Raw genomic sequence first — 27,686 nt, 5'->3', positions numbered from 1 at the left:
TGGATTTTGTTTTCCCTTAATAATAAAAACCTTAATTTAAAAACTGCATGTTGTGTACACTTGTGTTATCTTTTTCTAAATAAAAGATATATATAGGCTATATATATTATATATATATATATATATATATATATATATATATATATATATATATATATATATATATATATATATATATATATATAGGCCTATACGAGTATATTATGTTGACCTATGATATATGCTAAAACTTCACTTTAACAATTGAAATATATAGGCTATGCTGTAAATTAAACATTGTTTAAACACACACAACTTAACTAAAATATTATTCCATTAAATTAAAATCACTAACATTTACTAAGTAAACCTGCAATTGCATTCAGTTATTAAACATGCAATTCAGAAGTCACTCTGTTGTTTAACATTATTTAATCAATTATCTCTACACTAAACGGACTATTAGAGTGATTTAACGCCATCAAAGCTGTGATTAAGTCCTCTGTCAGCGATGAGCAAGAAGTGTGTCATTTCTGCAGACGCTTACACAGCGGCAATCTCCTTACCTAAAGGAGATCCACTGCCTGTTCTGAAATAGAAACCCCAACAGCCACTCCCTCCTCCCACTGTCTGCTCAGCTCTGCCAGAGTCAAAGCATGGAGAGTGAATGCAGCGCTCGCACAGCTGCCGTACGCAATCTGCCTTAGAGGACCTTCACACGTCCACTCCAGCATCCCTGCAACTTCAGCCATGAGTTTGCTTCACTTCTCAATCCTTCTGGGTAGGTCATCACTTTTACCTAATGGGTCATTTGGTTTAGTTCGTTTGCATGCTTCTGTGCATTTGTGCAGATTTAATTTATTGCATCCAATTGCATCAACGTAGACCTCGTTGCTGAATGGACTTTTTGCACATTTATGTCCGCTAACAGAGCACTTTAAACGTCTTTAAGTCTTGCTGTTAATAGTTTAGTGTTAATCTGATGTAGCCTAATTTCATCCTCAGCAGTCGCTCTTCTAGTGCGGGCTCAGACGCAGCTTTTGCGGGGCTCCTGCAGTTTTGAGTCGGACAGCTGCGGCTACACGTCAGATCCCGCTTATGCTGCCTGGACCATCAACGAGGAAGGTATGACTTTCTGATTTTTTAGGGGCTCAAGCACATTTATTTGAAGTACTGTTTTGCCAGTTATTCTTTTTCTACCCTAAATGTGTTTGGTTGTCAGAGACCATTAGTTACACTTGGTGGGATGGTTCCAAATAAAATACCCCCCCACCCCACACACACACACTTGCACCCCAATACACAAGCGTAGGTGGCGCTATATAGTCTAATTTAGCTAAGGAACCATAATGGCTTGAGTAATTTTTTCCCCCTTTTGAATCCTTAAGGGGATTTTTACCCCTTAGTTTACTCTTCTGTCTTCATTTACTCACCCTCATGTCGTTCCAAGCCCATAAGACTCTGGTTAATCTTCAAAACACAAACTAAGATATTTTAAAGAAATCCAAGAAACCCGTTTCTATCTTGCATTATCTAAAAGTTCTGGTAACCAAACTGTAGAATATCCAAATAGGTCGTAAAGGTGCCCTAAAAGGAATCCATAAAAAATGAGCTGTTTAATCTAAGACATATGAAGAGATACAGTTGGATCACTTTATATGATGGACAGATTTAATTTGTTGTAAACTAAATATTTGTGTCGATTATTATTTAGATATAAATAAAAGCTTTCTTTTAATCCGATTATCATCTGAAGCATAATTTCACTGGAGGAGCAAAAACCTCTCATGTCTCATTAAAAAGAACTTAATTTGTGTTTTGAAGACTAACCAAAGTCATATGGGTCTGGAACAACATCGACAAGAGGGTGAATAAATGATGACAGAATTAAAATGTTTGTGTGCTATCCTTTTAAGTCCTATAAGAATCCATCTGATTTTCCTATTTTGAATTTTCATAAAAACCCAATTTTTTCTAACTCCTTATAGATGGTTGGTTTGATTAACATGAAACAGTACACATTGCCACAATAGGTGTTAATGTATAGCTAAAATAACCCTGACACTACTGTGACAAATAAAAACCATCAAAATGTACACAAATACTTACTGATTGCACCTGCAACCACCATTTATCAATCTTACATCTTTAACTCTTTTCCCGCCAGCATTTTTGAAAAAAGTTGCCAGCCACTGCCGGCGATTTTGATGATTTTCACTAAAATTTGATGGCCTACAGTATATTTTGCTGTATGAATATTTGAATATGCAGTACACCAAAATAAAGATCAAAGCCTCTACTTTTAAACAAACAAACAAAAACAAAAAAAATCAGTTTTGTTTTAGGTTTTAGTTTTTTTTTTTTTGTCTTGAATTTAGTTTGGCTTCATAAAAATGTATCATTTTGAGCAAAAAGGTGAGAAAATCAAATTTTTTTAATCAAAAACTACATCTGGATATACGATTATCAAAGCATAAATCCAGTAAATCGCTTCCATCAACACCTCCAAAGCTTGCACAGCTACAGTATATCCCACTTCCTGGATCATCATTTTACTCCATAACATTATGCAGTTTTCATTTATATGCTGTCTATTGCTGATGACCGCATTATTTATCATATGCATCTATTTACATAAGAGACCGCTCGTTTTTCCGTCCTGTTCACATGTGTTTTTGTTCGGGAAGTTTGTACTTGTTCAGAAGATGTGTAATAGCGCCCCGAGTGTATAACAGTGAAAACACGAAAAGCCGTAAAAAATCGTCAATGGCGAGGAAGCGTTGTCTTCTAAAAGACGAGATAACTCGTCAATGGCAGGGAAAGAGTTAAAGACATTGAAGACATTCCCAATTCAATTCTGAATGGCACACAACTTTGATATTGAGCAGGTTTGTTATAAGGCACTGTGAATGTATTGAAATGCATCATTTTATATAAAAGACATATACAAATTGCTGCCCTACTTTCTTCATTGTTTGAAGGGATATTCCACCCCAAAATGACAATTTGTCTCCTCTGTGTCACTCCACATCAGCGTAGCACCTTGTGGCACGGCTGACACAGAAGAGCGTACGCCGCTTGCGTACAGTTCAGATTCGCCAAAATGGCACTACGCTGATGTGGAGTGTTGTGGTGAAAACAGAGTAGATGCTTCTGAATGACTGTTAACCAAAGTATGATGAAGGAAGTATAATCCAGTGAAGATACGTCGTGGAGTTGTCTGGTTGACTTCTCAACCTTTTGCTTGTGAAGTGAGTTTTTCCCCCACAGGTCAGTAAAACAAGACTGGGCAACACATTTGTGTCTCTGTTTGGTTTCCTGGACAACTCAGACTTTGTACAGGAAACACAGCAGAGGAAAATGGAAGCACTTTTCTAAATGTTTAATGAATGGATTCAGACATTTGCCAGAAATGTACGTTACTGTTTATCAAATGCTCACTCTCTGCTACACTGAAGACACAATTTAGAGTATTCAATGTATTTATTTATTACATATACATGCAGCCAAAAATTGTGTAAGAAAACATTTCCAGGAGGAGTTAAGATAAAGAGACGGAAATGATGAGAAAGAAAGGAGAGCTGGTGACCTTGTTTCTCCAGCCATTTTCAGACAGCTGTAGAAATCATTTTAGGTCTTTGGAGATGTACAGCAGACATTCACAGAGTTCACCTCCACATTTAACCCTTCAAGCCTCAGAAGTAAATGGGTTACTTCCAGCTGCTGCAGTGAGTTGTGAGTGTGTAGCAAGAACTGCACTTTTATCCTTGAAATATTTCTGTGCTAAATTACCGCTCTGCTTATTATTGCCACTAAAAATGCTATTGCTGTATGGCTTGTAACAGATCTGTAATATTTTTTATATTATCGAAAAGCCTATATAATGTGACCAAACACATTTTCAGGGTTTTTCAGGGAATGCTTGGCTAATCCCAAAAGTATTTTTCATTTATAACACATACGCTAGAGTATACATAAATGTGTGCCGTAAAATGCATCAGCACAGACTGAAAAACTAATTGGTAGAAACAGTTTTTACTCTGAAATTAATTTCTAGTTAATTACTAGTTAATTTCACAATTACACAATTACAATCTACAAAGATAAAACATAAAACATAAGCACATCAAACAGAATTAAACATGCAATTTTGAAGGAGAAAGACTGAAATAGTGTGCTCTTGTAAAACATACTCTAATAATCTTTATTTTCCAATATTTATTTACAACTTTTGAAAATCATTTTTTAAACTGTAGTGTGTACATGCAACCAGAATTTTATGACTGCTCATACTCTACACTCAGCTCATAAATGTGCATTACATTTTTAGTTGGACAGTTGGATAGCAAGATAGGCTGTTGTTTTACAGTTTCTTGATTGCTTGTCATGTGGGTGACAGGTTTCTGAAGAGGAGGGATTTTTTATTCTGCCCTCACAATGGTACACACGTCATCAGAGAAGACATGTTGTTGTGTGGTGTTTGTGTCATAAATAAGAATTCTCAGGAAGCAAATAAGCATCTGTTTACCTGGAAACTAAGTTTTGCACACTTGAGACCATAATGTTAATGAATTAACTTTAAAAGTCTCTGCAACTACAGAAACATTTCCTGGAACCTTTTTACAGTGTGTTATAATAAGCCATGTAGGTCATTGACGTCAGCTCTTCATCCCATCCCATAGGAAAGAAAAATCAATAGCGAGATCTCTTTAACATCTCAAATATTTCTCCTAGACAGAAATGAGGTTACTTTAAGATCGAATGGAGATTTTTGCTCCTGCTTCTCAAACTTGTCTTCTGAGACTCATATTTGTCTCCTTTAATACTTTAGAAGAGATTGCAACAACTTTACAAAGTGTGCATCAAGTAAAGTACCTGAAAGGCACTAAATAGGGGGGTGGGGGGGGATCATAAATTCAGAGTCAAAGGCTATATTGAGAGAGAAATTAAGCAGAAATAAGGATAATGTTACTTTTTATAGGACTATGTTTATGTACTTAGACACATAATTTGTTGCTGGAAATAGTAATGTACCGGATGCCTTAATAAAAACTGATTTATAGAAAATGTAACCCTGGAGCTTTCTTTGCTGAAAGGCACATAAATGGCTTATGGCTCAGTCTTGATTATTAATTGACTAGTTTGATTATTAATACATGGAAGAAATATTTGAGCTCATATTGAGGCATTTGACTTGGTGCACACTTTGTAAAGTTATTGAGATCTCTTCTAAACTTCTGAGGAGGCAAATGTGAGAGATCCAGAGTCTTAAGGAGAAAAATCTGAGCACAGTGTGTGATGTTGAGATCTCTTCGAAAGCTTTAAAAGAGACAAATGTGAGAGATCCAGAGTCTGTAGCTAAGGAGAAATATCTGAGCACAGTGTGTATTGTTGTTGAGATCTCTTCTAAGACCATTGTGAGAGTGCTAGAGTTTTTGTCTCAGGAGACAAATTTGAGAAGCAGGAGACTCAAGCAAAAGGTTAGCTTCAATGTCATTTATCCACACCATTTCAATCAAAGACAATACATGCATCATCATATTTGTAGTTGTTTTATGTAGACAGTGTTTTATTGCACAGTGATTTAAGAGAGGAAACCATAACCTATATTTACACACATGCAAAAATGGGCTGTACAAGACAAAATTTTAATACTAAACACAGCAAAAAAACAAAAACAAAAAAAAACAATGGTACACTAGTGTTACATTTTTATAATGTAAAAAAAGATATTGCTCTTATACTAAACATCTTGCACTTGTATGCCCTTTCTAGTGTGTTTGGAAAATTTGGTGTATACAATGCTGGACATTGAAGATATATTTAAACATTTAAACTAGTAATATTAGTAATAGTAATACTGATATTCTGAAATGTTTAATGCTATTTAAATGATAGTTTTAGTATTTACAATATTAGTAAAAGTTTAACGTTTCTCCTAAAATAAAACTGAAGACATCTTAAGACAAAGCTGATATCTCAATGAGACATATAAGAGAATGACCCCTTAGTATCCTGATCATAGAGTAACCTGTCAGAGCCATAACCTTGTGGGTAGCACATCTACATGAAGCCCCAACTGTATCTCAAGCAGCATGGGTTTGAATCCCAGCTAAAGGTATACTTTCCTGCTCCTATTCAATTGTTTTCTGTTTCTACTCCTACTATCCTGGCCATTAAAGGTGGAAATCCCCACTGCAATAAAAATGCAACAACAATCTCTGAGCAGTAAAAAAATTTATAATGCAGGGTGAACAAATGTGCCATTTTCCCAGGACATGTCCTGGCCAGGATTTCTCTATTGCCTAAAATATCCAGGTTTTGGCTTTGGTTTCCTGTTTTCATACTTAATGAAGGTAATGATCGTTTGCCCAATAACATGCAGACATTGTATGTAATCGTCCAATCATGGTGCGTGAGAAGGTGGGATCTACAGAGAACGCTCAAAGTGATGCAAATACGTAAATTAGTGTTGGACTTGAAGCAGCACTGAGCATACCTATCAGTGTATGACATCGAAGTACCATGAGAGCGATTCAAAAGCACAAGAAGCCGTCTGCTCTCTAGAGCTCTTACGGTACTTTGTCATAAAACAATTGGTCTGCGCAGCACAAACAAAGCCAAAACGTGGATATTTTAGGCAATATAGAAATCCTGGCCAGGACGTGTCCTGGAAAAATGGTCACACATGGGGACTCAAGTCAATAGACCTTACCAAAGACATGACTTGTCTAATGTTATGGCCGGAGAAGTGGGATAGTCTATTAATGATTGGTATTCTCTCATGGACTAAATATATGAGGTCTCAAAAGAGGGCCAAACCAAAGTGCAGAAATAAGTGTTTTTATAAGAGGCCATGAAGAAAAAAGAAAAAAAGGTTTCTTTTTTTTCATCTGGCACCTGGAATGAATTATCATGAGAACATCTGGAGCTATCAGAGATCACTGAGGCTAACAGCAGCAAACACACTCTTACATCATGTCAAGGTTTGATGCATATTAAACAAGAGGAAACTGGATACATTCACTACATATATGATTACTTTACATCTGACAGCTGATATTTCTTCTTTAATGAACTGTTTAAATGTGAACGTAACCTATTTCTGTACTCTAAACAGTCGGTCTGTTGAAGTCAGAAGATTAAATGGACTGTTAAATTAACACTTGAGTGTCCCATGAGTCTTTGTTTGTTGTAATTGCTTGCACTTTATTTTAGAGAACCTGATACAAATCACACCTGTTTTTAGGCACACTGTTTAAAATGGTGAAACAGTCAACCATTTATTTAGTTTACTTTGTCTTTTAAGTTTCTGTGCATTACTGATGACCCTGTGGGACCCTTTATCACTTGACAGGTTTGGCTTCGGAAATTCCAGATGCATTGTTATAGCCTCCAATAAAAATTACATTTACATTTACATTTACTGTAGTTATTTAGGAGACGCTTTTATCCAAAGCGACTTACAAATGAGGACAATGAAAGCAATCAAAATCAACAAAAGAGCAATGATATACAAGTGCTATAACAAGTCTCAGATTAACGCAGTACACGTAGCAAGGGTTTTTTAAATAATATAATAAATAAAAAGAAAACAGATAGAATAGAAAAAGAATAGAGCAAGCTAGTGTTAGAGGTCTTTTTGCTTTTGTTAATTGTATAATAAATGAAAAGAAAACAGATAGAATACGATAGTATTAGAAAAATATTGGTTTTTTTTTGTTTTTTTTTAAGTGGATAGAATTGAATTGTATGAGGGTCTTGTGTTTTTTTGTGTTTAGAATTAGAATAGATTGTGATAGAGTTTGAGGGTCAAATAAAGATGGAAGAGATGTGTTTTTAGCCAATTCCTGAAGATGGCTAAGGACTCAGCTGCCCTGATTGAGTTGGGCAGGTCATTCCACCAGGAGGGACATTTAATTTAAAAGTCTGTTAAAGTTATTTTGTGCTTCTTTTGGATGGCATAATCAAGCGATGTTCACTTGCAGAACGCAAGCTTCTAGAGGGCACATAAGTCTGAAGTAATGAATTTAGATAAAAGGGTGCAGAACCAGTTGTGGTTTTGTAGGCAAATATTAATGCTTCGAATTTTATGCGAGCAGCTATGGGAAGCCAGTGCAAACTGATACACAGAGGTGTGACGTGCATTCTTTTTGGCACAGCAAAAATTAATCTTGCTGCCATGTTCAAGATTAATTGTAGAGGTTTGATAGAACTGGCTGGAAGACCTGCCAAGAGAGCATTGCAATAGTTCATCCTGGACAGAACAAGAGCTTGAACAAGGTGAAGCATGTTCCGAAATAAAGGGACTGATCTTCTTGATGTTAAATAAAGCAATTCTGCAGGACTGGGCAGTTTTAGCAATGTGGTCTGAGAAAGTCAGCTGATCATAACGCCAAGGTTTCTGGCTGTTATTGAAGCAGTTGTGATGAAATTGTGATGAAATGATAGGTTTGCTGGAATCACAAGCAGTTCTGTCTTGGCAAGGTTGAGTTGAAGGTGATGGTCCTTCATCCAGCAAGAGATGTCTGTTAGACAAGCTGAGATTCGAGCAGCTATCGTCGGATCATCAGGATGGAATGAGAGATAGAGTTGAGTGTCTTCAGCATAGCGGTGATAAGAAAAGCTATATTTCTGAATGACAGAACCTAATGATGCCTTGTAGACAGAGAAGAGAAGTGGTCCAAGAACTGAGCTCTGAGGTACCCAGTAGTTTGATGTTGCGACTTGGACATCTCAACTCTCCAAGATACTTTGAAGGACCTATCTGATAGGTAAGACTCAAACCACTGGAGTTCTGTTCCTGAGATACCCTTTGCCAATAGGGTTGGAAGGAGGATCTGCTGGTAAACAGTGTCAAAAGCAGCGGTCAGATCCAGCAAGATAAGTATTAAATATTTGGCATCCGCTCTTGCCAGTCTTCGGGCTTCAACAACTGAGAGCAAGGCAGTTTCGGTTGAATGTCCACTTCTGAAACCAGACTGGTTGCTGTCAAGGAGGTTGTTCTGTGTGAGAAAGGCAGAGACTTGGTTGAAAACAGCAAGTTCAAGTGTTTTTGCAATGAAAGGAAGGAGGTAAACTGGTCTGCAGTTCTCTAAAAGGGATGGGTTAAGGGTGGGTTTCTTAAGTAGAGGGGATATACGTGTCTGCCTCAATGTTGAGGGAAAAACACCAGTGTGAAGGGATATGTAAATGATTTGAGTGAGTGCAGGTATAACTGCAGGAGAAATGGCTTGAAGGAGATGAGATGGAATAGGATCAAGTGGACAAGTAGTAGGTTGATTAGAAAAGATGAGCTTGGAGACTTCTGCCTCAGAGAGTGAAGAGAAGGATGTGAATAAGTGTATGTTTGCTGGTAAGATGTGCTTGACAGATTGTGGTGTGGAAAATTGTGCACTGATGTTTAGAGTTGATGCAGGAGGAGGAGGAGGAGGACAAAGGAGCGAGGAAAATGTTATATATAAATCTAATGTTTTGCATAGAACATCAGATAACCAAGGGGCAGAAAGGGGTGGTATGTGCTGGACTGGAAGACAAGGAGCAGACATTCTAAACAAGACAGTCTAAACAAGATGTAAGAGTAGAGCAGAAAGTATCAGTAGCACTGTTAGCATCAAAAGATGCTAACAGTTTAAGGGAAAGAAGCGAAGATAAAACCATAGCAGATAGCCAGGAGGGTGAGAGCATAGGTTACGTCGAAAGATGACATGTGAAGGGGTATGTGTTGTGTCAGGAACCATGTTGAGGTTAAGAGTGAGGAGGAAGTGATCCAAGGTGTGCAGTGGAGTAACTAGTATGGCCCTGTCCCAAACGGAACACTTCATGTGCACTTGTGGTCTTACGGCCTTACAATGGCCACTGCGTGCACGTGTCCGTTAAGTTCAGGAGACCGTAGGGTGTCCCATTCGTCATTTTAGCGTTCAAAAGTGTGCTCGTGAGTGCCCCCTTTGTGGCCGTTATGCGCCCTCGATATGCACTTCTGCCGAGCCCGCACCGTGCCGAGCTCTGTAGCAGACTTCTACCCAACAGTCAAAGCGGCATTATGTCACAAAAGTGTGGACTCAGAGGAAGACTGTGAGGGTTTAGGGTGTTATTTGGGACAGGGCCTACATGATTAGTGGAGCAGTGATGTGTGTAAATAAGATCTAGCTGGTTACCTGATTTGTTTGTAGCAGTAGTTGACACTCGGTTGAGATCTACAAAATGGAATTTGAGAACACAGGTAATTGTAACTGAACGAGATTCAAAGGAGCTGTTGATACCCAAAGATGGTAAAAGATTAAATTTACAATTACACAACGGAATGTTTAAACAAACAGTAAAAATAAGCTTCTTTTACATTTTTGGAGTGCTTTGGTTCTCTTCTTTGACTTATGATGTAATGAACTTGTGTTTCTGCGCAAATGTTCTCACCATTATGTTTCTTCTGATTCTCTCAGGCCGCTTCATCATAGCAGAGTCCTCATCTTTTGGTGAGAATGAGAAGTATGTCCTGGTCAGCCCGGAGCTGGAGCTCAGAGACTGGAGCTGTGTGCGGTTGGTCTATCAGATCTCAGGCTTAGGCTCTCTTCAACTGCACTTAAGACCCGAGGGTGAGAACTTTGACTACATGTTATGGACGGCGGACAAACCCTCAGACAGTTGGCTCATTGCCAGTGTGGACGTCCGTAATATGTCTGGGGCTTACCAGGTATCTGCCTTACATGGCACAGTCACTCCTGTGTTTAAATGAAAAGTGGGGAAACAAGGAGGTTGTATATGTGATATAATGTAGTCAAGACTCTTTATAGTAGACTGTTAGCTTAAAAGAGGGTTTGAGTGGAGCTGAGTGAAGAAAAGAGCCCTTTGTTAATAATATTACAGTGGATACGCCTCTCTCTTGATCAGACAAGCACTTGTGTTGTTTTACTATGCTAGTTGTAATGCTGAGTTTCTGGGAATTACAAAATATCTTTGTCTTTGTAAATAAAGGAATAGAGATTGACTTTGTTTAATAACAGTTGTTACTGTATGAATTATGATCGGAAAAAAGTAAATCCATTATGTTAGTTTTGACTTGAGGTGTATGATGTAAACTTTTTGATATTATATTTACTCTAAAATTAGACTGTTTAAAACTAAAACTGTGTTTGATTCAATGAGTACATGAAAGAGAAAGAAGATGAGTTAGATAGTTTTCTAGGCTTTAGATAATAAGTGTTTTTGGCAGTTGGTGCATATTTAACTATGTTACAAATAGTTTCACTTCTTTTTGTTTATTACCTCTTGATTTTCAGCTATTATTTGACGCTAAACCCAGAAGAGGAATGGGAAATAGCATTGCTCTTTTTGAAATACACATCATCCCTGGATACTGTATAGGTAAGTCCACTTTTTATACTTGGGGTACACATATTGTTGACTACAGCATCCTTGATGCTTTAATAAGGAAAAAATATTTGTTGTGTGCCTCCCATCCAATAATTGCAATAAGCTTTGTTCTTTGTAACTTCTGATAAGAAACAAAGTCTCAGATTTCACTAAATTAAAATGATAAATGTTATTTTGACGCTCCTTAATGTGGTGTGACAGATCGCTTTAACATTTCTTCTTCGCTACTAGTTACAGCACAAAATAAACATGAATGAACATCAGAGGGTATGATGAAAGAAACAGTAAAACTTAACGAAATGTATCAAGTTGGATGTAAATGCTCAATCAGTGTTTCAACCGCAAAACGAGACATGAATACAAAAGCTTGTAAACAATGTCGCTTAAGGATAAACTTACGTCAGGAAAAGCATTTAATGTCCATAAACACGTTAATTAGCTAGAACAAAAAGTAACTCTAGAGATGAACATTTTGCGAAATATGTGCATTTTTACATATTTATTTCACTTAATCTGAAAATCAAATCAAATGAAATCTTTGTCAATATATACTATATAATGCAAAATGACTGGAATTAATATAATTAGGTTAATAAATAAAAAAAGTGATACTGCCTTGCAGGAGCGATATAAAAAGAATAGTTTGCCATAATAAAAACCCTGATTTTTCCTCACCCTCATGTTGTTCCAAACCCATTTGACATTTTAATTGTAAAAGTCCAATGACAACAGTCCATATAATTTATGTGCTATTTGACTGATTTGTGTTCAAAATATAATTAAATTATTTGTTCGCTCAAAATCTGGCACACCTGAAAAAAAAAAAAACATTCACACAATCCTCATTGGGTCTCATGTCTGTGGTCAAAAATAGATGTACCTTGCATTGCCTCTGTTTTTAACTCATTGAAAACCACTGTGCTAATGCAATTATACTTTCCTACCAAAAAAAACAATTGAAAGTCTTAAATAATAATAATGTTTAATGTCTGTTTTAGAGTGCAACTTTGAGGAGCACCACTTGTGTGGCTACAGTAATCAGTGGAATCCCAATGTGAACTGGTATGTGGGTGGGAGTTTGGCCCGGGACCCTCAGTCAAACCTTCCAGATGACCACACCATGAACAATGAGAGAGGTAACACAGACTGACAGGATAGCTTCATACTGCACAATAGGTCAAGAACTGGAACGAATCATACCAGGCTCTACAACAAGACCATAGCTTTTCACAACCCACAGTTCTCTTGGTTTGGAACTTGCTTACTCTCTCACTCTGAGGAATGTGCTTGGTGAATCCATCCTTTGTTTTATTTTTCCACTCTGAACTAGGTCACTACATGTATGTGGACTCAGTTTATGCTAAAAGGTTCCAGGAGGTGGCCAAGTTGGTGTCGCCAATGACTACCACTTCAATGGCAGGGTGCTTGTCCTTTTACTATCAAAGGGACCAAGCCATTGGGAATTTCTTCTCAGTCTTCACTAAGGACCAGCTGGGCCACTATGATGAGATATGGAGGCCTGATGTGTATGCAACAACAGATTGGAAGTTAGTGCAAGTGGATATTAAGGCACCACATCCTTTAGAGGTCAGTGAAGTTCTTCAGCAAACTTTATGTCCCTGTTTCAAGAGAGAGTTCGTGGTGCTTGGGGCCACAAAACAAAGCCAACAAAATCTCTACTTCAAACATGTCTTCACTTCTAATAATAAAAAAAGTAATCTTTAGTTAGCTTTTCATGACAGGTAACCATTGATAACCATTGATAACAATACTGAAGGTACAAGTCATACATAGCATACATGAAAATCTATCTACAAATAAGTACATATTAAACTACAAATGATGGCTTATCCAACTTATACTGTCTCCTAGGCTAATATTCATGCTTCTTATATCATGTTAAACATTAACAAGGAACAAATTCAAGAAAGGCAATAAAAATCCTAAAATGTTCATTGGATGTTAAAGGGGAGAGCGGGGCACAAAGTAACACTTTTTAATTTCTTAGTTTGTGTACATCCACATGGGGTTCAGAATATAATTTTTTTTTTTTTATCCTCAGTAATTTTACACTTGTCTAGTATAAATATTTCGCTTTGTTTCATAATTACATTGTATAAGTTTTACTTTATTTACCCTCAAAAAATGGAAGTGAAATGTGACAACATGCCCTGTAGGTGGGGTACATCTGAGGGGCACGTTGTAACATGACCATATGACAGCTTAAAATGTTATCTGATCGAATGAAAAAAAATACGACAAACTAAAATATTTTGTTAATAAAAATAAAAATAACATAATGGTGTTTTTTAAGAATTAAAAATAATCTGATTTTAGAGTTTGACAATAAACACATTGCAACCAATGCTTAGGACGACCCACATAAATGAGCAAAGATGCTTTACATGTCTTGAAATAATAATTTCTAAACATTAAACATTGTCAGTCTTGATTCACCTGTTTCTTGTTGTTTCTCATTAAAATTCATTCAAGTAAATAGTGTAAATTACATTGCTAATGTCATAGAATAGCACATTTTAACGCAGTGTTACAGTGTGCCCCATCTGCACAATAGGAATTTAATACTGGTTAGTGTCTTTTGCTAGTTATCAAAGCTTTAAAAAACGATCTAAACTGATAAATAACAAAGTGGAGATTAAAATAAAAGCAGTTTTTTTCTCATTTTAAATGAATAAAAAAAACTGAGATGAAAAATTTACTTAAGCCAGAATTTTAATTTTACTATGGTAAAATAAATGTTCAGCGATATCTTCCAAAGGTTTTTGAATTTTGGTGCACATTTTTTTCTATATAATGTTGATATGGTTACTAATAAATACTGTACATTTTGTTATGATAGCATGTGTGGAAATATTCAAACCATGTGTGTTACAACTAACCCTGTTACTTTGTGCCCCGCGCTCCCCTAGTATACATATTAAGTAAAAAAAAATGCATTTTGTTTCCATTAAAGAACAGCAATCTGTGAAACAGATGTGCAACCGCCATTGCACTGCTGGTGTCCCGAGTTTGAATCCCGGCTCGTGGACCTTTCCAAATCCCGCCCCTCTCTCTCCCACTTCACTTCCCATTGTTACACTGTCCTATCTAAATAAAGGTAAAAATGGCAAAACAAATCTTTTTAAAAAAAGAAAATAAGAATATGTTTTAAACAAATCTGATACCCAACTTGCTGTCATCAAGTTGGGTATCACATTAAATAATCACATATATAAATAACACAAATCTCTTATAAGTAAAATCAAATACAAGTATTTTACTCTCAGACAGGACATGCACAGGAAACCTTTTCTTTACATCTTTTTGCTCATGTACTGGTCTACAGGTCATAGCATGTGTATGTATGCTGTGCATTCACATTTTGACACTATCCATACGTAAGCTTTTGTTGTCTACTTTATATATCCCACAATATATTAACATTATTTTTTAAAACACTTCCCGGCTTAAGACCTGTCCTAACAAGACTAGCACCTATTTATCAAAGGGGCCCTCTTTTATTTCATGGTTAACATATAGAAGACGCTGTGCAGAGTTATGTCACATCATAGATGGCAAGTTTTAGTCAAACAAATATGAAATAATGTTCTATAAAGGGTTCTTTACACCCTCTATATAAATATATCTGGAACTCCAGTAGATGAATGGCTAACACTTTTGCCATTATTTTCAATAATAGCAGTAGCTATAACATTATTTCATGTACATTCAGTTAGTTATGAATGTCACTACCTTAGACTAATATTCATATTATGACATTTGTAACTAATTGGAATACACACTACCATTCAAAAGTTAGGGGCTGGTTTAGTCTCTTATGCTCACCACGGCTGTTTTTATTTAATCAAAAGTACAATAAAACATTAATATTGGGTAACTTGAAATATAAAATGAAAATTAATTTTAAAATAACTTTTCTATTTTAGTATATTTTCTAATTAAGTCTTTATGTAACCTTGTGATCAATTTATGTAACCTATGTGATCAATTTAATACATGCTTGCTAAAAAAAAATATTAATTTTATTAATTAATTAAAAAAAAATCATCCCCAAACTGTTCAGAATTTTGGGGGGTTTAACTTATGTTTTTTATATATACAAATATATAATATTATGCTAGATTTAAATATTACAAACTGTATATATGTAACATTAAGTAGCCTATTATATTTATAGTAATTTGCAAATGTAGTTCAAAGAGTGATATATTTTCAACTATACATAACGTAGTCTCTGTTCTGCAGAGAAAAGAGTGTTTATTTTGCATCTGTAGGAATAGTATAAACATAAAGTGAAGGGCACTGTGGCTGCCATGTTTGAGTGTGAGCAGTGTTTGTCTGGGAGACAATGTAAATAATGAGAGTAGGAGTGTGTGTGGAGTCTGGAGTTTCTCTCCAGCAGATGAGTTCACTGTCTGAAGTGTTACTAATTAATGCCTTTGAACCTTATAGTGTTTTTGTATTAATTTTATGCTTACAAACTAAATCCATTTGAAACTTTTTGCTTTTCCAAATGAATAAATTAATTTGTGCAGTATTGTTCCCTTCATGTTGGGCACTTCATGTATCTAATTTAGATTGATTGGTGTGTTTGGTTTGCTAGATGGTGTTTGAGGTGGCGTTCAACAGTCCTCGTGGTGGCTATGTTGCTTTGGATGACATTTCTTTCTCCCCAGAGTTTTGCCACACAGAGACAGGTCAGTGCGGTCCTGTTACATAATAAGCACTAGCATGCTTTATGCAACTGTGCATAATCCCAAATAACACAATACAGCTGTTTACAGAGCTTGAAAACCACATGCAAGTTTTATGGTTTCTTTTCAACAGGCACTGCAACTTTGTGAACATATGTTAACACTTTTGTAGATATGTCTTTTTAATCGGGACTCTGGAAACACACTGTATTCTGTACTTCTGTTTCTCTTGTTTAAGTAATTCTCTGCCATGCTTATTAGGTTGTGAAGAATCAAAATGTCTGTGCTGTTTAATTATTCAGAGTACAATTGACTTTTTGATAGTATTTTTTCTCATTCTTAAACATGTTTATTGATATAGACTGCAAATTCCTGATCTGTGATGTTGTTACATGAAATATTTAGATTGATTTTGAGGTAATTTGCAACACAATGACAATTTGTATCTGTTTTATGCTTTGGCCAATTTGTGGCTAATTTGTAGATTCTCATTTCTACATTTTTGTGCGATCTGCTTACAATCCTCTGACACTGATGTTTAGGTGTGGGGTTTGGTTGGACATTCATGGTTAAATTTTTTTTTCTAAAAATCATACTTTTCATATAATTCACATTGTACAAATTCCTTTGAAATCGCCATCTCCTAAAATAGTTCCCTTTCAGTCAGTCCCATTGATGTTACATTGAGACTGAAGTTTGGTGTTTCTCTTGGGAGCCCCAATCACCTTTTAGTAGTAAAGAACAGGCCAGTGAGACATTGGCGAGTGGAATTTGCATGCCCAGCCACTCCTCCGTGGACATGGGCATATAAGGAATTGGCGTGCATCCACTCGTTCAGATTTTTGCTTCATAGCCAAATGGTTGCTGCTTCTAGATTTCTCCAGTCATCTTCGGGAAATTCTCTTTGCTGGACATTTCTGTTTACTGTGCATTCAGATGTGTTTTCCAGTAATAGCGGGATATAGAGAATAGTGGGAGCTCTTCTGCCAGGCCAGTCCTCACAAACCTACCAGTCCTCCATGATGTTGCTTGCCATCATGCTCTCGAAGGAGATTGCTGGGCCATTTTGCGGCGATCCGACTATTTCATTTGAGGCTCTGAAAGAGTATCAGAAGTCGATTGTGGCATCAGGGATCAGGTAATTCAGAGGACAACGACTGCCTCCTTCTGGGAGGACATCTCTGGCTCAACCTTGCTCAGATGAGGGACACTGACAAGGCTTGCTTTTTTGATGACCCATCTCGCAGGATGGCCTTTTCAACGACACTGTTGAGGACTTTGCCCAGCAGTTCTAGGCAGTCCAGAAGCAGATGGAGGCCATCAAGCATATCTTGCCCTGGCGTGATACCGCTGCTACCGGGTCGCCATGGGGCTGGCGTCCAGTCTGCGATTGTCAAAGAAATCCCCCTGCAGTGTCTACATCTGCTCCGGTGCAGGCAGCTATTACACCTCAGCTTGTAACATCAAGCTTCCACAGGCCCATGCCCCTTGGCCCTCCAAGTGGACAGAGAAGCGGCCCTGACTCACTCTTAAGATATATTGTGCGAACACAGAGACCTGATGCTCCGGTACCTCAGCCAGATGGAGCTTTACTTGTTGGACTTGTGACAGCCAAGCTCACGAATAAGTCAGTGCTGAACTGCCTGAACTCATTCAAGGGAAAACAGTGATTCCACTGAAAAATTTCAGAGGCTCCTGGGGGATATGGTATCCGCAGCCACAGTGACGCTTCTCGGATTGATGCATATGAGACCGCTTCAGCACTGGCTACAGCACTGCGAGTCCTTAGATGGGTATGGCTCCGTGGCGCTCTCCGCATTCATGTCACACTGAATTGATGCCAGACTTTCAGCCCTTGGTCGGGTCTTCCTTTTATACGTACAGAATGCCCTTAGAACAAGTGTCCAGGCATGTTGTTGTTACAACAGATGCCTCCAGAACAGGCTGGGGTGCTGTGTGCAATGAGTGTGCAGCCTTGGGCTCCTGGACGGGACCTTGACTCTAGTGGTACATCAACCCCTCTATTGGTCAGCCCCTGTACTGAGCTCAGTGCCCCACAATGCAGTGATTCGCTTCAGGTGATCTCTTGTGTGTTCCTTCCACAGTATGGGTTCCCTCTTGGTTAACCTGTCTTCCCCTTGATAGAGTAGCTTCTGTCCAGTTTTTGCATTAGACTCTTCCCCCTCCAGTAGAGGTCTACTGCAGAAACTCCATATGTAGTACTGCCCTCTCGGTCAGTCCATATTTGTATTTTCCACATGATACCTCGCAGAATGTGGCCTCCGCTGTGTCCCTTACCACATGGACTTAGGTATGTGTAATACATCTGGCCGCGACTTTACCAGCAGCTCTTTCACAACTTTTGTGAAAGAGTGGAATTTCTCTTTCCTGTTGGAAAATGTAACAACGGCCTTGGCCCTCCTTGTTGTGAGTTCTGCTTTTTGCGATCCCAACCGAATTAAAGTTCCCCTGGCTCACAACAGGGCGCTGGGTAGGTTATGATGTGGAATGCCAACCTGCCAGCATCTGCATCACCAGATCTCGTAACACATTTCAGTGGTTGTGGTGCTTTCCATATGGAGCCCAAACATTAATAACGCTGAAAGCAACTGACTGAAAGGGAACGTATTGGTTACATATGTAAACCTGTTTCCCTGAAGGAAGGAATGGAGACATTATTCAGCACAAACCTAAATGAGTTGATGCACACCACCTCCTTATATAGCAATGTCTCATTGACCTGTTTTTTACTACTCAGGTGTGACTGGGGCTCCCAAGGGAAACCCCAAATGTCAGTGTCAACATATGTAACTGAGACATTACATTTTCTTATGATCAAATTATGTTGCTCCATATGTGATAACAAAAAAATATATTTTCCAACATAATATACTTTGGGACAAAAAGAAGTCATTTTTCTTGCTTTATGCAACTGTTTCCTTTTTTTCATTTTCTGAAGAGGGGCTTTCAGCATTATGTTCAACAACCCAAAAAAGTCCAAAATTGCTGTTTAAAGGGGAATTTTCTTGTTGTTGTCCTGTTATGTTGCAACCACACTGACATTCCATTTAGTCAGCAGTTACATTTTACAGAAAGTCTGCCTATGTGGGAGATGTTCAAGATGTGAGTTAACTTCATGTGCCTCATGTTCCAGAGCCAGCGTTTGACCCCTCTTTGGCAAACTGTGACTTTGAGGAGGGCCTGTGTCAGTATTATCAGGAACAGACTGGAGGTTCAGTGTGGAACAGGGTCTCTGTGAAACCAAATGTTTACCGCATCGGGGATCACACTACAGGCACTGGTGCGAAGTGAGACTGTTCTTTTCATCAATTCACCAAATTTGTGGAATCTGACTTAAAAATGTGTACAAGCTTGATGAAGAAATTTTTAATAATACTTTTAGACTTTTTTTAAAAAATAAAAATAGTCTAATTTATGTAAATTTCATACATTTACATCACATACTTTATACAGTATATGGTATTTTTTATGTGCATTTGACTCAGTAAAGTTCAATGTTATGGAGCTGTTTTAATCAGTGAGATTCCAACAGTTTCCTACTTAATGTATATTTAATTTTAACTAAATCAGTATTCATAGTAAATAACTATTAAATGAATAGTTTACCCAAAAACCAAGATACTTATTTGATTAAAACTTTTTTTTTTTTTTTTTTTTTTTTTTTTTTTTTTAGCAGAACAGATTTGGAGAAATCTTTGGAGACTCACCAATGGATCCCCTGCTGTGAAAGGGTGCCTTCAGAGTTTTAACAGCTGATAAAAGCATCACAATAATCCACAATTTCACTGAAGAAAGCATTATTGTGGATTATGGATGGTTGGATTTTGACAGGAAGTAACGGTTTAAAGTTAAAACTGAATGATGGATCTGTGTATTACAAACATGCGGCTTTTCTCTTCACAAGACATTAATTGATGGACTGGAATCGTGTGAATTACTTGTGGATTATTGTGATTTTTATCAGCAGTTTGGGCTGTTATTCTGACGGCACCCATATACACTGCAGAGTATCCATTACTGAGCAAGTTAAATTTCTCCAAATCTGTTCTGAAGAAGAAACAAATTCATATACATGAGGATGACTAAATTTTCAGCAGCTTTTAATTTTTGGGTTAACTATTCCTTTAATATGATAAAAGAGGAAAACATACGGAACAAAAAAGTTACAAAATAAGATAACATTCATAAAATTATCATTTATTTCACTGATTATTTATAATATAAATCTTTCATGTCCATTGCATTCACAGGGTCTTTTCTCATGGCCAACACTCGTCATACCTCTCGTCCAGGGTATGTGGGTCGTCTTTTTGGACCGTCCCTACCAGGGAACCATAAATACTGCCTCAGGTTCCACTATGTCCTGCATGGCTTCATGAAAATAGATAATGTTCTGGCTCTCTATATCTATGATGAAAACAACATAGCTCAGGAGAAAATCTGGACAGTGTCTGAGAGGTCTAAAGATGTTTGGACAGAGGTGGAAGTCACATACCTAAAGCCCATGCCTACTAAGGTAATAGTAAAATGAATGGATTGTTGTTAAATATAAGTTTCTTTAAGGGACTGGGTTGTGTGCATGATAATGGCTAATTGTAATTTATTTCACTATTCAGTAAAGTAACATTGTGTTTTATGACTTTGTTTTTGTGTACACCACCCTTTAAAAGTTTGGGGTCAGGAAGATTTAAAAAATAAAAATAAATTAGTACTTTTATTCAGCAAGGATGCTTTAAATTGATCAAACATATCAGTAAAGACTATGATATTTATACACAATATTTCAAATACATGCTGTTCTTTCAAAGTTTCTGTTTATCAAATAATCCTTAATAAAAAATAAAAAAAATCATGGTTTCCAAAAAAATATTAATCAGCAGAACTGTTTTTTAACATTGATAATATATGTTTGTTGAGCATCAAATCATCAAATTATAGTGATTTCTGAAGGATCATGTGACACTGAAGACTGGAGTAGTGGTTGCAGAAAATTCACCTTTCCCATCTCAGGGAGAAAAAAAACTTTTAAAAATATATTAAATACAGTATTTAAAATATATTTATATTTATATGAAATATTAAATATATATAAATATTTAATATAATAAATATATCTTTATATTTAAAATATATTTAAATAGAAAACAGTTACAACATAAAGGTTTAAGTATTCTTCAGATTATAGGTGATAGAAGGACATTGTCCTGAATAATAATCACAAGTTCTGTTTTAATACTTTTTTGTTTTGGTAAAGTATTCTCTTGTCATTTCCAAATGATAAGCCATAATAAATCTTTTATTGAACTTTGGGTCACCCCATGTGTGAATTCCTTGAGTAATCTCAGGGATAATAAGTGAAGCGCAAGACTTTTGAATGGAGTGTCTGTCTACAGGCAAACCACAGCAAAACCCCATTAATAGCATTTACATTTGTCAAATATTTTGTGCCTTCTCAAAATGTCAAAGCCATTTATGAGAAAAACCACAGAAAAATCAAGGTCTGTACTGTAAATATTGAGGACATATTACATGGGTTATTTGTATTGTCTTTTAAATAACTTTTAATTAATGTTTAATAGACCTTTTTTGTTTAGTTTTTTGGAAAAATTATGACATACTAGACCATGTTCTTCTCTATTTTAACTATTTGTCATTATGGACTTTTTTTTATCTTAACTTCCCTTTGGTAGCATTTGTCAGCATCTGCAGAAACTTCTGGGACTGTGGGCTTGTTGCTCTGGATGACATCTCAGTGACCCTCGGTGACTGTCGGGTTGCTACAGGTACTTCTGCCCTTTTGACAATGAGAAAAAGCCCTATTCAGATGGTAATTGTGTTACATGGTTATGTAAGTTTATTACAGGGTGCTTTATTGGCATTTTGCTCCCACCAGCCAATTCCTGGCTGAATCACCTACTGTTTTTAACAAACACCAGGATCATGTGGTTCTGTCCACATCCACATCTCTGAATTTAAAAGTAGAAATTATTTCAAAAGGTATTTTGAAAATCCTTTTTGACTACTGCCAAGTGCCATATGGAAACACTGTGTGGTATTGTGTGTATTTTTAGTACAATGGAGGCTTGTATCACAGAAATCTTTGGAATTCTTCACATGAAGTTTCATGGCTGCTTCACCGCAGTGAGCAAGTAAACAATCAAACTGCATAAACTTTTGAAATGGGCCATCTATCTATCGATTACAAATTTTAATTTATATTTTACTGTTAGGACTATATTATCAGGGGAGTATAGTGAAAATATAGTCCTGAAAGTAAAATATAAATTAATGTTTATAAAGAACATGTGATTTTAAGAGAAGCAAATTCCTGGATTTGTAAGATGACGGAACTTTATGATCTGAATGTATGAATACAGTATGTATGATCTAACTAAAACTATATATAATTTTTTTTCTTCGTTCATTTATATAAGCTTTAAATAAAAAAAAATTAAAATATGAACATTTTACATTTTTGCCTTTGCAACTAAATGAAATAAAACAAGTTTTAACTGAAGTCTAAAGTGAAATAAAAATAAATAAATGTAAAAATAAAAATAAATATAAATGAAACACTATACTAAAACTCAAACTCAAAGAGCAGTGGTTTGATCATAGAGGAGCGATAAGAAACATTCACTGTGTGAATTTTTTTGGATTAGTTGATAAATGAATTTATTGTGGGCATATTTCCAAAACTCATCCAGGCCATACAGAGAAAAAGGGGTCAAAATTGTACCTTCTGGGGTACAACAGCTTGACATCGTAGCATTACTCTTAAAATGACAAATTTGTACCTTTTTTTTTTTTTTTTTTTATCCCTAAAACATATTAGTACCTTAGAGTAGTAATGTGTACCCTTAAGGTACTAATTTGTAGGCTTACCTATTAGTGGTAAAAAAGGAACAAATATGTCCTTTTAAGGGTCCTGTTCCAGTGACAAGCTGTTGTACCCCGAAAGGTATATAGAAATTATTACTTTTATTTAGCAAGGATGCTTTAAATTGATCAAAAGTGATGATAAAGACATTTATAATGTTCCAAAAGATTTCAGATACATGCTGTTCTTAACTTTCTATTCATCAAAGAAACCTGAAAAAATCTAATCTGTTTTCAACATAATAATAATAATGATAAATGTTTTTGTTGAGCAGCAAATCAGAATATTAGAATTATTTCTGAAGGATCATGTGACTGGAGTAATGATGCTGAAAATTCAGCTTTGAAATCACAGGAATAAATTATATTTTAAAATTATAATTTATTCAAATAAAAATCAGTTATTTTAAATAATACAATTATTTCACAGTATTACTGTTTTTGCTGTATTTTGGATCAAATAAATGAAGGCTTGGTGAGCAGAAGAGACTTCTTTAAAAACATTAAAAATCTTACTGATCAAAACCCTTTGACTAATGTATTAAAAAACTATTTCTAAAGTCCCTTAAATGTCAAAATTAGTACAATATATTTGTAGAAAAAGTCTAATACACTTTTGAATTATTAGGCTGTGAGCCAGTTACTCATTATTTTTGTGTTGCTGTCTGCTCTAGTTTCATTGTCTGTTGCGGAAGTACAGACGGAAGTCTGTTGCGGAAGTACAGACGTTACCGAGCCGAGTCGTACCCAGGGGGGAAGGAAGTCGACCGGAAGTTGAAGTCGGCCGCGTGCCGCCATCTTGTAGCAGAACTTCACTTGCGTTAGCATCCCATTGACTCCCATTCATTTTGGCGTCACTTTGACAGCGAATAACTTTACATCTGAGGCGTTTAAAGACTCCATTTGTCCATTATTTATTTCTAAAGATACACGACAATGTATAAAGGGCTCCATTATCTTCTATGTTACATTATGGCCCCGTAGAAACAGTTTTTGTAAAAATAGGCTAACGATTGCGTCATAACCACTCGACTCTCTGTCGCACAGGAGAGAAATTACCGTACAGACAGGAGGAGAAGCTCGCAGGCAATCGGGGAGACGTCAAGAGATATGGCGTACTGGTGTTACATTTTAAAATACTATACAAAATAATTAATCAGAATACTTACTCCTGCTCACTCACACCAAAGAACTCCCCGCTCAAGATCGCCGTCTCTGCAAGATTAACGATGGCAGTTTGCACGCACAGCTACTAGAAGATTTACATCTGTCAGACAGGTTGCTGACGTCATCAAGCTTAGTTTGAGTCTGGGCGTCAGAAACAGAAGTGCTAAAAATCGCTAAAAATGGGCTTCACTTGTCTCAATTGAGTTCCAATGGGGTCGCTGTGTCCATTTCTTTTACTGTCTATGGTCGTACCATGCAGTGGAAAAGCACCATTTGTGACGTCACACAGACAGGCCCCTTCCACGATAGTTTGATTGACAGTAGCACAGACTAATTATCAATAGGTTAATAAAGACAAAACTACCTAGCGTAATTACGGATGAAACTGACTTGCACTTGAAGCCCTGAACAGGTCAGTGATGTTGTTACATTTCACTGCTTCTTCTGGCCACTTTCTCTCTTTCATTGAGCGCATCGGTTCTGTTCGGAACCGTTTGACGAAAGCGTGGAACAGATGTGAGCTGATTTGTATAGTACAGCGCTGACTGTCAAGACTAACCGATTTATGATTTATTAGGCCTATCGATTTATTATCGAATGAAAAAAACGGAAATGATTACTTTGGTACATTGAGAAGCCATACAGTAAATATAAAATATTATTAATAATAATAACTAAAAAAAAAAAAAAAAAAAAAATTTATGGCAGCGGGTCAAATCAGCCGCTAGGCCACCGGGAATTCTCCTGGTGCTCCCGATAGCCAGTCCGGGCCTGAGAACAACTAAAATATTATGTGTGCTTTTCTATTCAAATAAGCATGAAGAAATTTTTAGCTCGGATAGGTATTTGTTTCTCTGACTTACATGGGTTTGTCTAAACTGTCACCATATTTAGAATTGTCCAAATGATAACACAGTGTTCGACCCAGTTTTGTTGCTTTTATGGGAGTAAAACCCATGACTTGTAAAATATTTAAGCAGTTGATTGTTCTAATAAAGAGTAAACCGTATTACTTACAGGTTGCTTGGCAGAGGTTTCTTGTCAGTTTTAAACAATGTGGCTTAGGAAATGGGCAAGGCCCTTGTCTAAGGTTCTTAAATATTCTTTTTATAGACATATATTCCATGGCAATGGAGAACATCTGCCCTCGCAAACATCAACATTAAATGGGCAGTGCCGGCTGTGGTGGACAGAAATAGACAAGCTTTTAACCATTTCAAAGCCTAATAGGGTGGAACTTTTTGTGCTCTGTTTAGGCCCCATGAATCCACCTCCTGGACATTGTAACTTTGAAACTGGGGACTGCGGCTATACCCAGAAAAAGAAAGCTAAAAAAGGACATTGGTTACGGATCAGGGGACATACACCCACGTCTTACACTGGACCCAAGGGGGACCACACCTTAGGGGTAGGTGAGTCAAATTTATGCTTCAGCATGAAATGCTTTATTAACATTGCTGATGTAATGAGACAGTGTACTCTAAGTCTTTCCTGCTCTGATTTAGGCTACTACATGTACATTGAGGCGTCTCACATGTTACCCAAGCAGTCGGCCCAGCTCATGTCCACCGAGCTGAGGGGTTCAACTGGACCTCAGTGTCTGATCTTCTTCTACCACATGTATGGCTCAGGCACAGGAACTCTGAACGTCCTGCTGCATAAGGGGGACAGGCAGAGATTGCTTTGGACAAGACAAGGAGAACAAAGTGTGTCCTGGATGAAGGCCATGGTGGATTACGAGTGTTACACAAGGCACTGGGTTAGAGACACACTCTTACTCCCTTTGTTGTTGAAAAATGCCTTTGAAATGCATCTTTTATAATGTCGAATATTACTGTGTTGCGTTTTTGCATGTAAAAAGTCACTGAAAGGTTTAATGTCTCCCTAATTGTTTGCAGATTATATTTGAAGCTATCAGAGGATCCTCAATAAGGAGTGACATTGCAATCGATGATATTGTGTTTAAAAAGGGGCCGTGCAATGGTGAGTGAACAGTTTAGGACCAAAATGGCAATGCATTTTTTAAAAATATATTTTAAAACATTTTTCAGAGTGAAAGTTTTTAATGACTGCAATGGCATAAAAAGCTCAAAATATCTGATATTTAAAAGGCATAGTTCACCCAAAAATGATTTTTCTTTAATCATTTACTCACCCTTATTTCACTCCAAACCTGTTTAGGTTGCTTTCTTATGTTGAGCACAAAAGAAGATATTTTGAAGACTTTTGAAGAACCAAACATTTGTTAGTCGCCATTGAATTCCATAATAAGGAAATGGGGACCATCAACTGTTTGATTACCAGCATTCTTCAAAATATCTTCTATGTTAACATAAGAATGAAACTCATACAGGTTTTGAACCTCATGAGGGTGAGTAAATGATGGCAAAATTTCAATTTTTGGTTGAACTGCCCCTTTAAAAGGCTCACCTTGGTTGTCATGAGAGTCTGCAGGGATTCTCCTTCATCTTTTCCCGTCTGTTTCTGCAAATTGGTTGGACCACATGATATATATATATATATATATATATATATATATATATATATATATATATATATATATATATATATATATATATATATATATATATATATACACACACACAACATACTATATGTGTGTGTGTGAGAGAGAGAGAGAGAGAGAGAGAGAGAGAGATAGTTTTTTATTTAACAGCTTATATTTTTCTTATATTCAGCTTATATTATAAAAGCAGGTGTGGGGAGCAGGTGCTATCTTTACTGCAGTTCTCACTGGGATTTGTCTGTGGACAGATCAGATACTGTTACTATAGTTATCTAAATGTGTTTACTGAAGCAGCGGTAACATGGCACCCTGTAAAACACAGGGGATGTATTTGTACATGTGCTTATACTTTTTATAACGCTCTCTTTCTCTCTTTCACTAGATCCTGGAGACAGCATCTCATACTCAGGATTTTCTGAAAATTTTAATGAAATTGAGTACTGAGCGAGGCCCAGGAATGCTGATATGTGTTTGTTTTTATTTGTGTGTCACTGGGGATGGGGAGACTGGGAGAGAGAACAGAACATTTGTTACCTAGACCAGTGTTCTGCAGAGTCTGCCCATGCATGACTACATGGAAAGACACAAGCTTCTTTGTACTTTTATAGGTGGTATGATGTGTCTAGTTCTTGATATAGCCTGATATTTTTGGATCATTGAGACAGCTTGGATACTGTCTTATTTTTGTGTATTAGAAAACATCAGAAAATAGTTGTAATTTTTGTAATGTGTTGACATTGCTTAGCAGCATGCTGCTAGGTTGCAAAAATTTCCGATTTCCGATTTCTATTTGCTGAGGTGAACGTTTTCTTGTTTGTTTTTACACTGATCAGTGTCCAGGGTGAAAACAGGTTTGGACTAACGACAAAGTTCAGGTCATGGGTTGTATACATTCTCACTCACAGTGTTTCATTTATTAAACTTTTAAAATATTACATTTTATTAAACATTTTAAAATAAAGATGTTTCTGTCAGTTCTTGTAGATTCCCATCCGAATCACAGTACTATAAACATGCACTCAAATATT

At 36.6% G+C, this 27,686-nt stretch overlaps 1 protein-coding gene across 3 annotated transcripts; it reads left to right on the top strand.

The window, feature by feature from the left end:
- Window positions 1-618: 618 nt before the first annotated feature.
- mamdc2a (MAM domain containing 2a) lies at window positions 619-27,631 on the top strand. 3 transcript variants are annotated; one of them, XM_019094831.2, is made up of 14 exons: window positions 619-760; window positions 988-1,104; window positions 10,419-10,669; window positions 11,256-11,340; window positions 12,348-12,485; window positions 12,680-12,936; window positions 15,974-16,067; window positions 19,219-19,365; window positions 20,336-20,601; window positions 21,772-21,868; window positions 25,388-25,543; window positions 25,637-25,890; window positions 26,030-26,114; window positions 27,041-27,631. In XM_019094831.2, exons 1-14 carry the CDS (start codon window positions 730-732, stop codon window positions 27,100-27,102), a joined length of 2,040 nt encoding a protein of 679 aa, XP_018950376.1. In that variant the 5' UTR covers window positions 619-729; the 3' UTR covers window positions 27,103-27,631. The 3 variants fall into 3 exon arrangements, with proteins under 3 accessions (XP_018950376.1, XP_018950375.1, XP_042580623.1); XM_019094830.2 differs by having other exon boundaries at window positions 985-1,104; XM_042724689.1 differs by lacking the exons at window positions 26,030-26,114; window positions 27,041-27,631 and having other exon boundaries at window positions 985-1,104; window positions 25,388-25,539; window positions 25,637-25,858.
- Window positions 27,632-27,686: the final 55 nt, after the last annotated feature.

This window comes from Cyprinus carpio, chromosome B5 (assembly GCF_018340385.1).
Source record: "Cyprinus carpio isolate SPL01 chromosome B5, ASM1834038v1, whole genome shotgun sequence".
Classification (NCBI taxonomy): Eukaryota; Metazoa; Chordata; class Actinopteri; order Cypriniformes; family Cyprinidae; genus Cyprinus; species Cyprinus carpio.
This window is presented reverse-complemented; position numbering and strand designations above follow the sequence as displayed.

What these genes read in the sequence shown, in the direction of transcription:
- mamdc2a (XM_019094830.2), top strand. Translation starts at nt 730, where the DNA reads ATGAGTTTGCTTCACTTCTCAATCCTTCTGG. An exon ending in CTGGACCATCAACGAGGAAG is followed by an intron (nt 1,105 to 10,418) that starts GTATGACTTTCT and finishes TGATTCTCTCAG; the next exon opens with GCCGCTTCATCATAGCAGAG. An exon ending in AGGCACCACATCCTTTAGAG is followed by an intron (nt 12,937 to 15,973) that starts GTCAGTGAAGTT and finishes TTGGTTTGCTAG; the next exon opens with ATGGTGTTTGAGGTGGCGTT.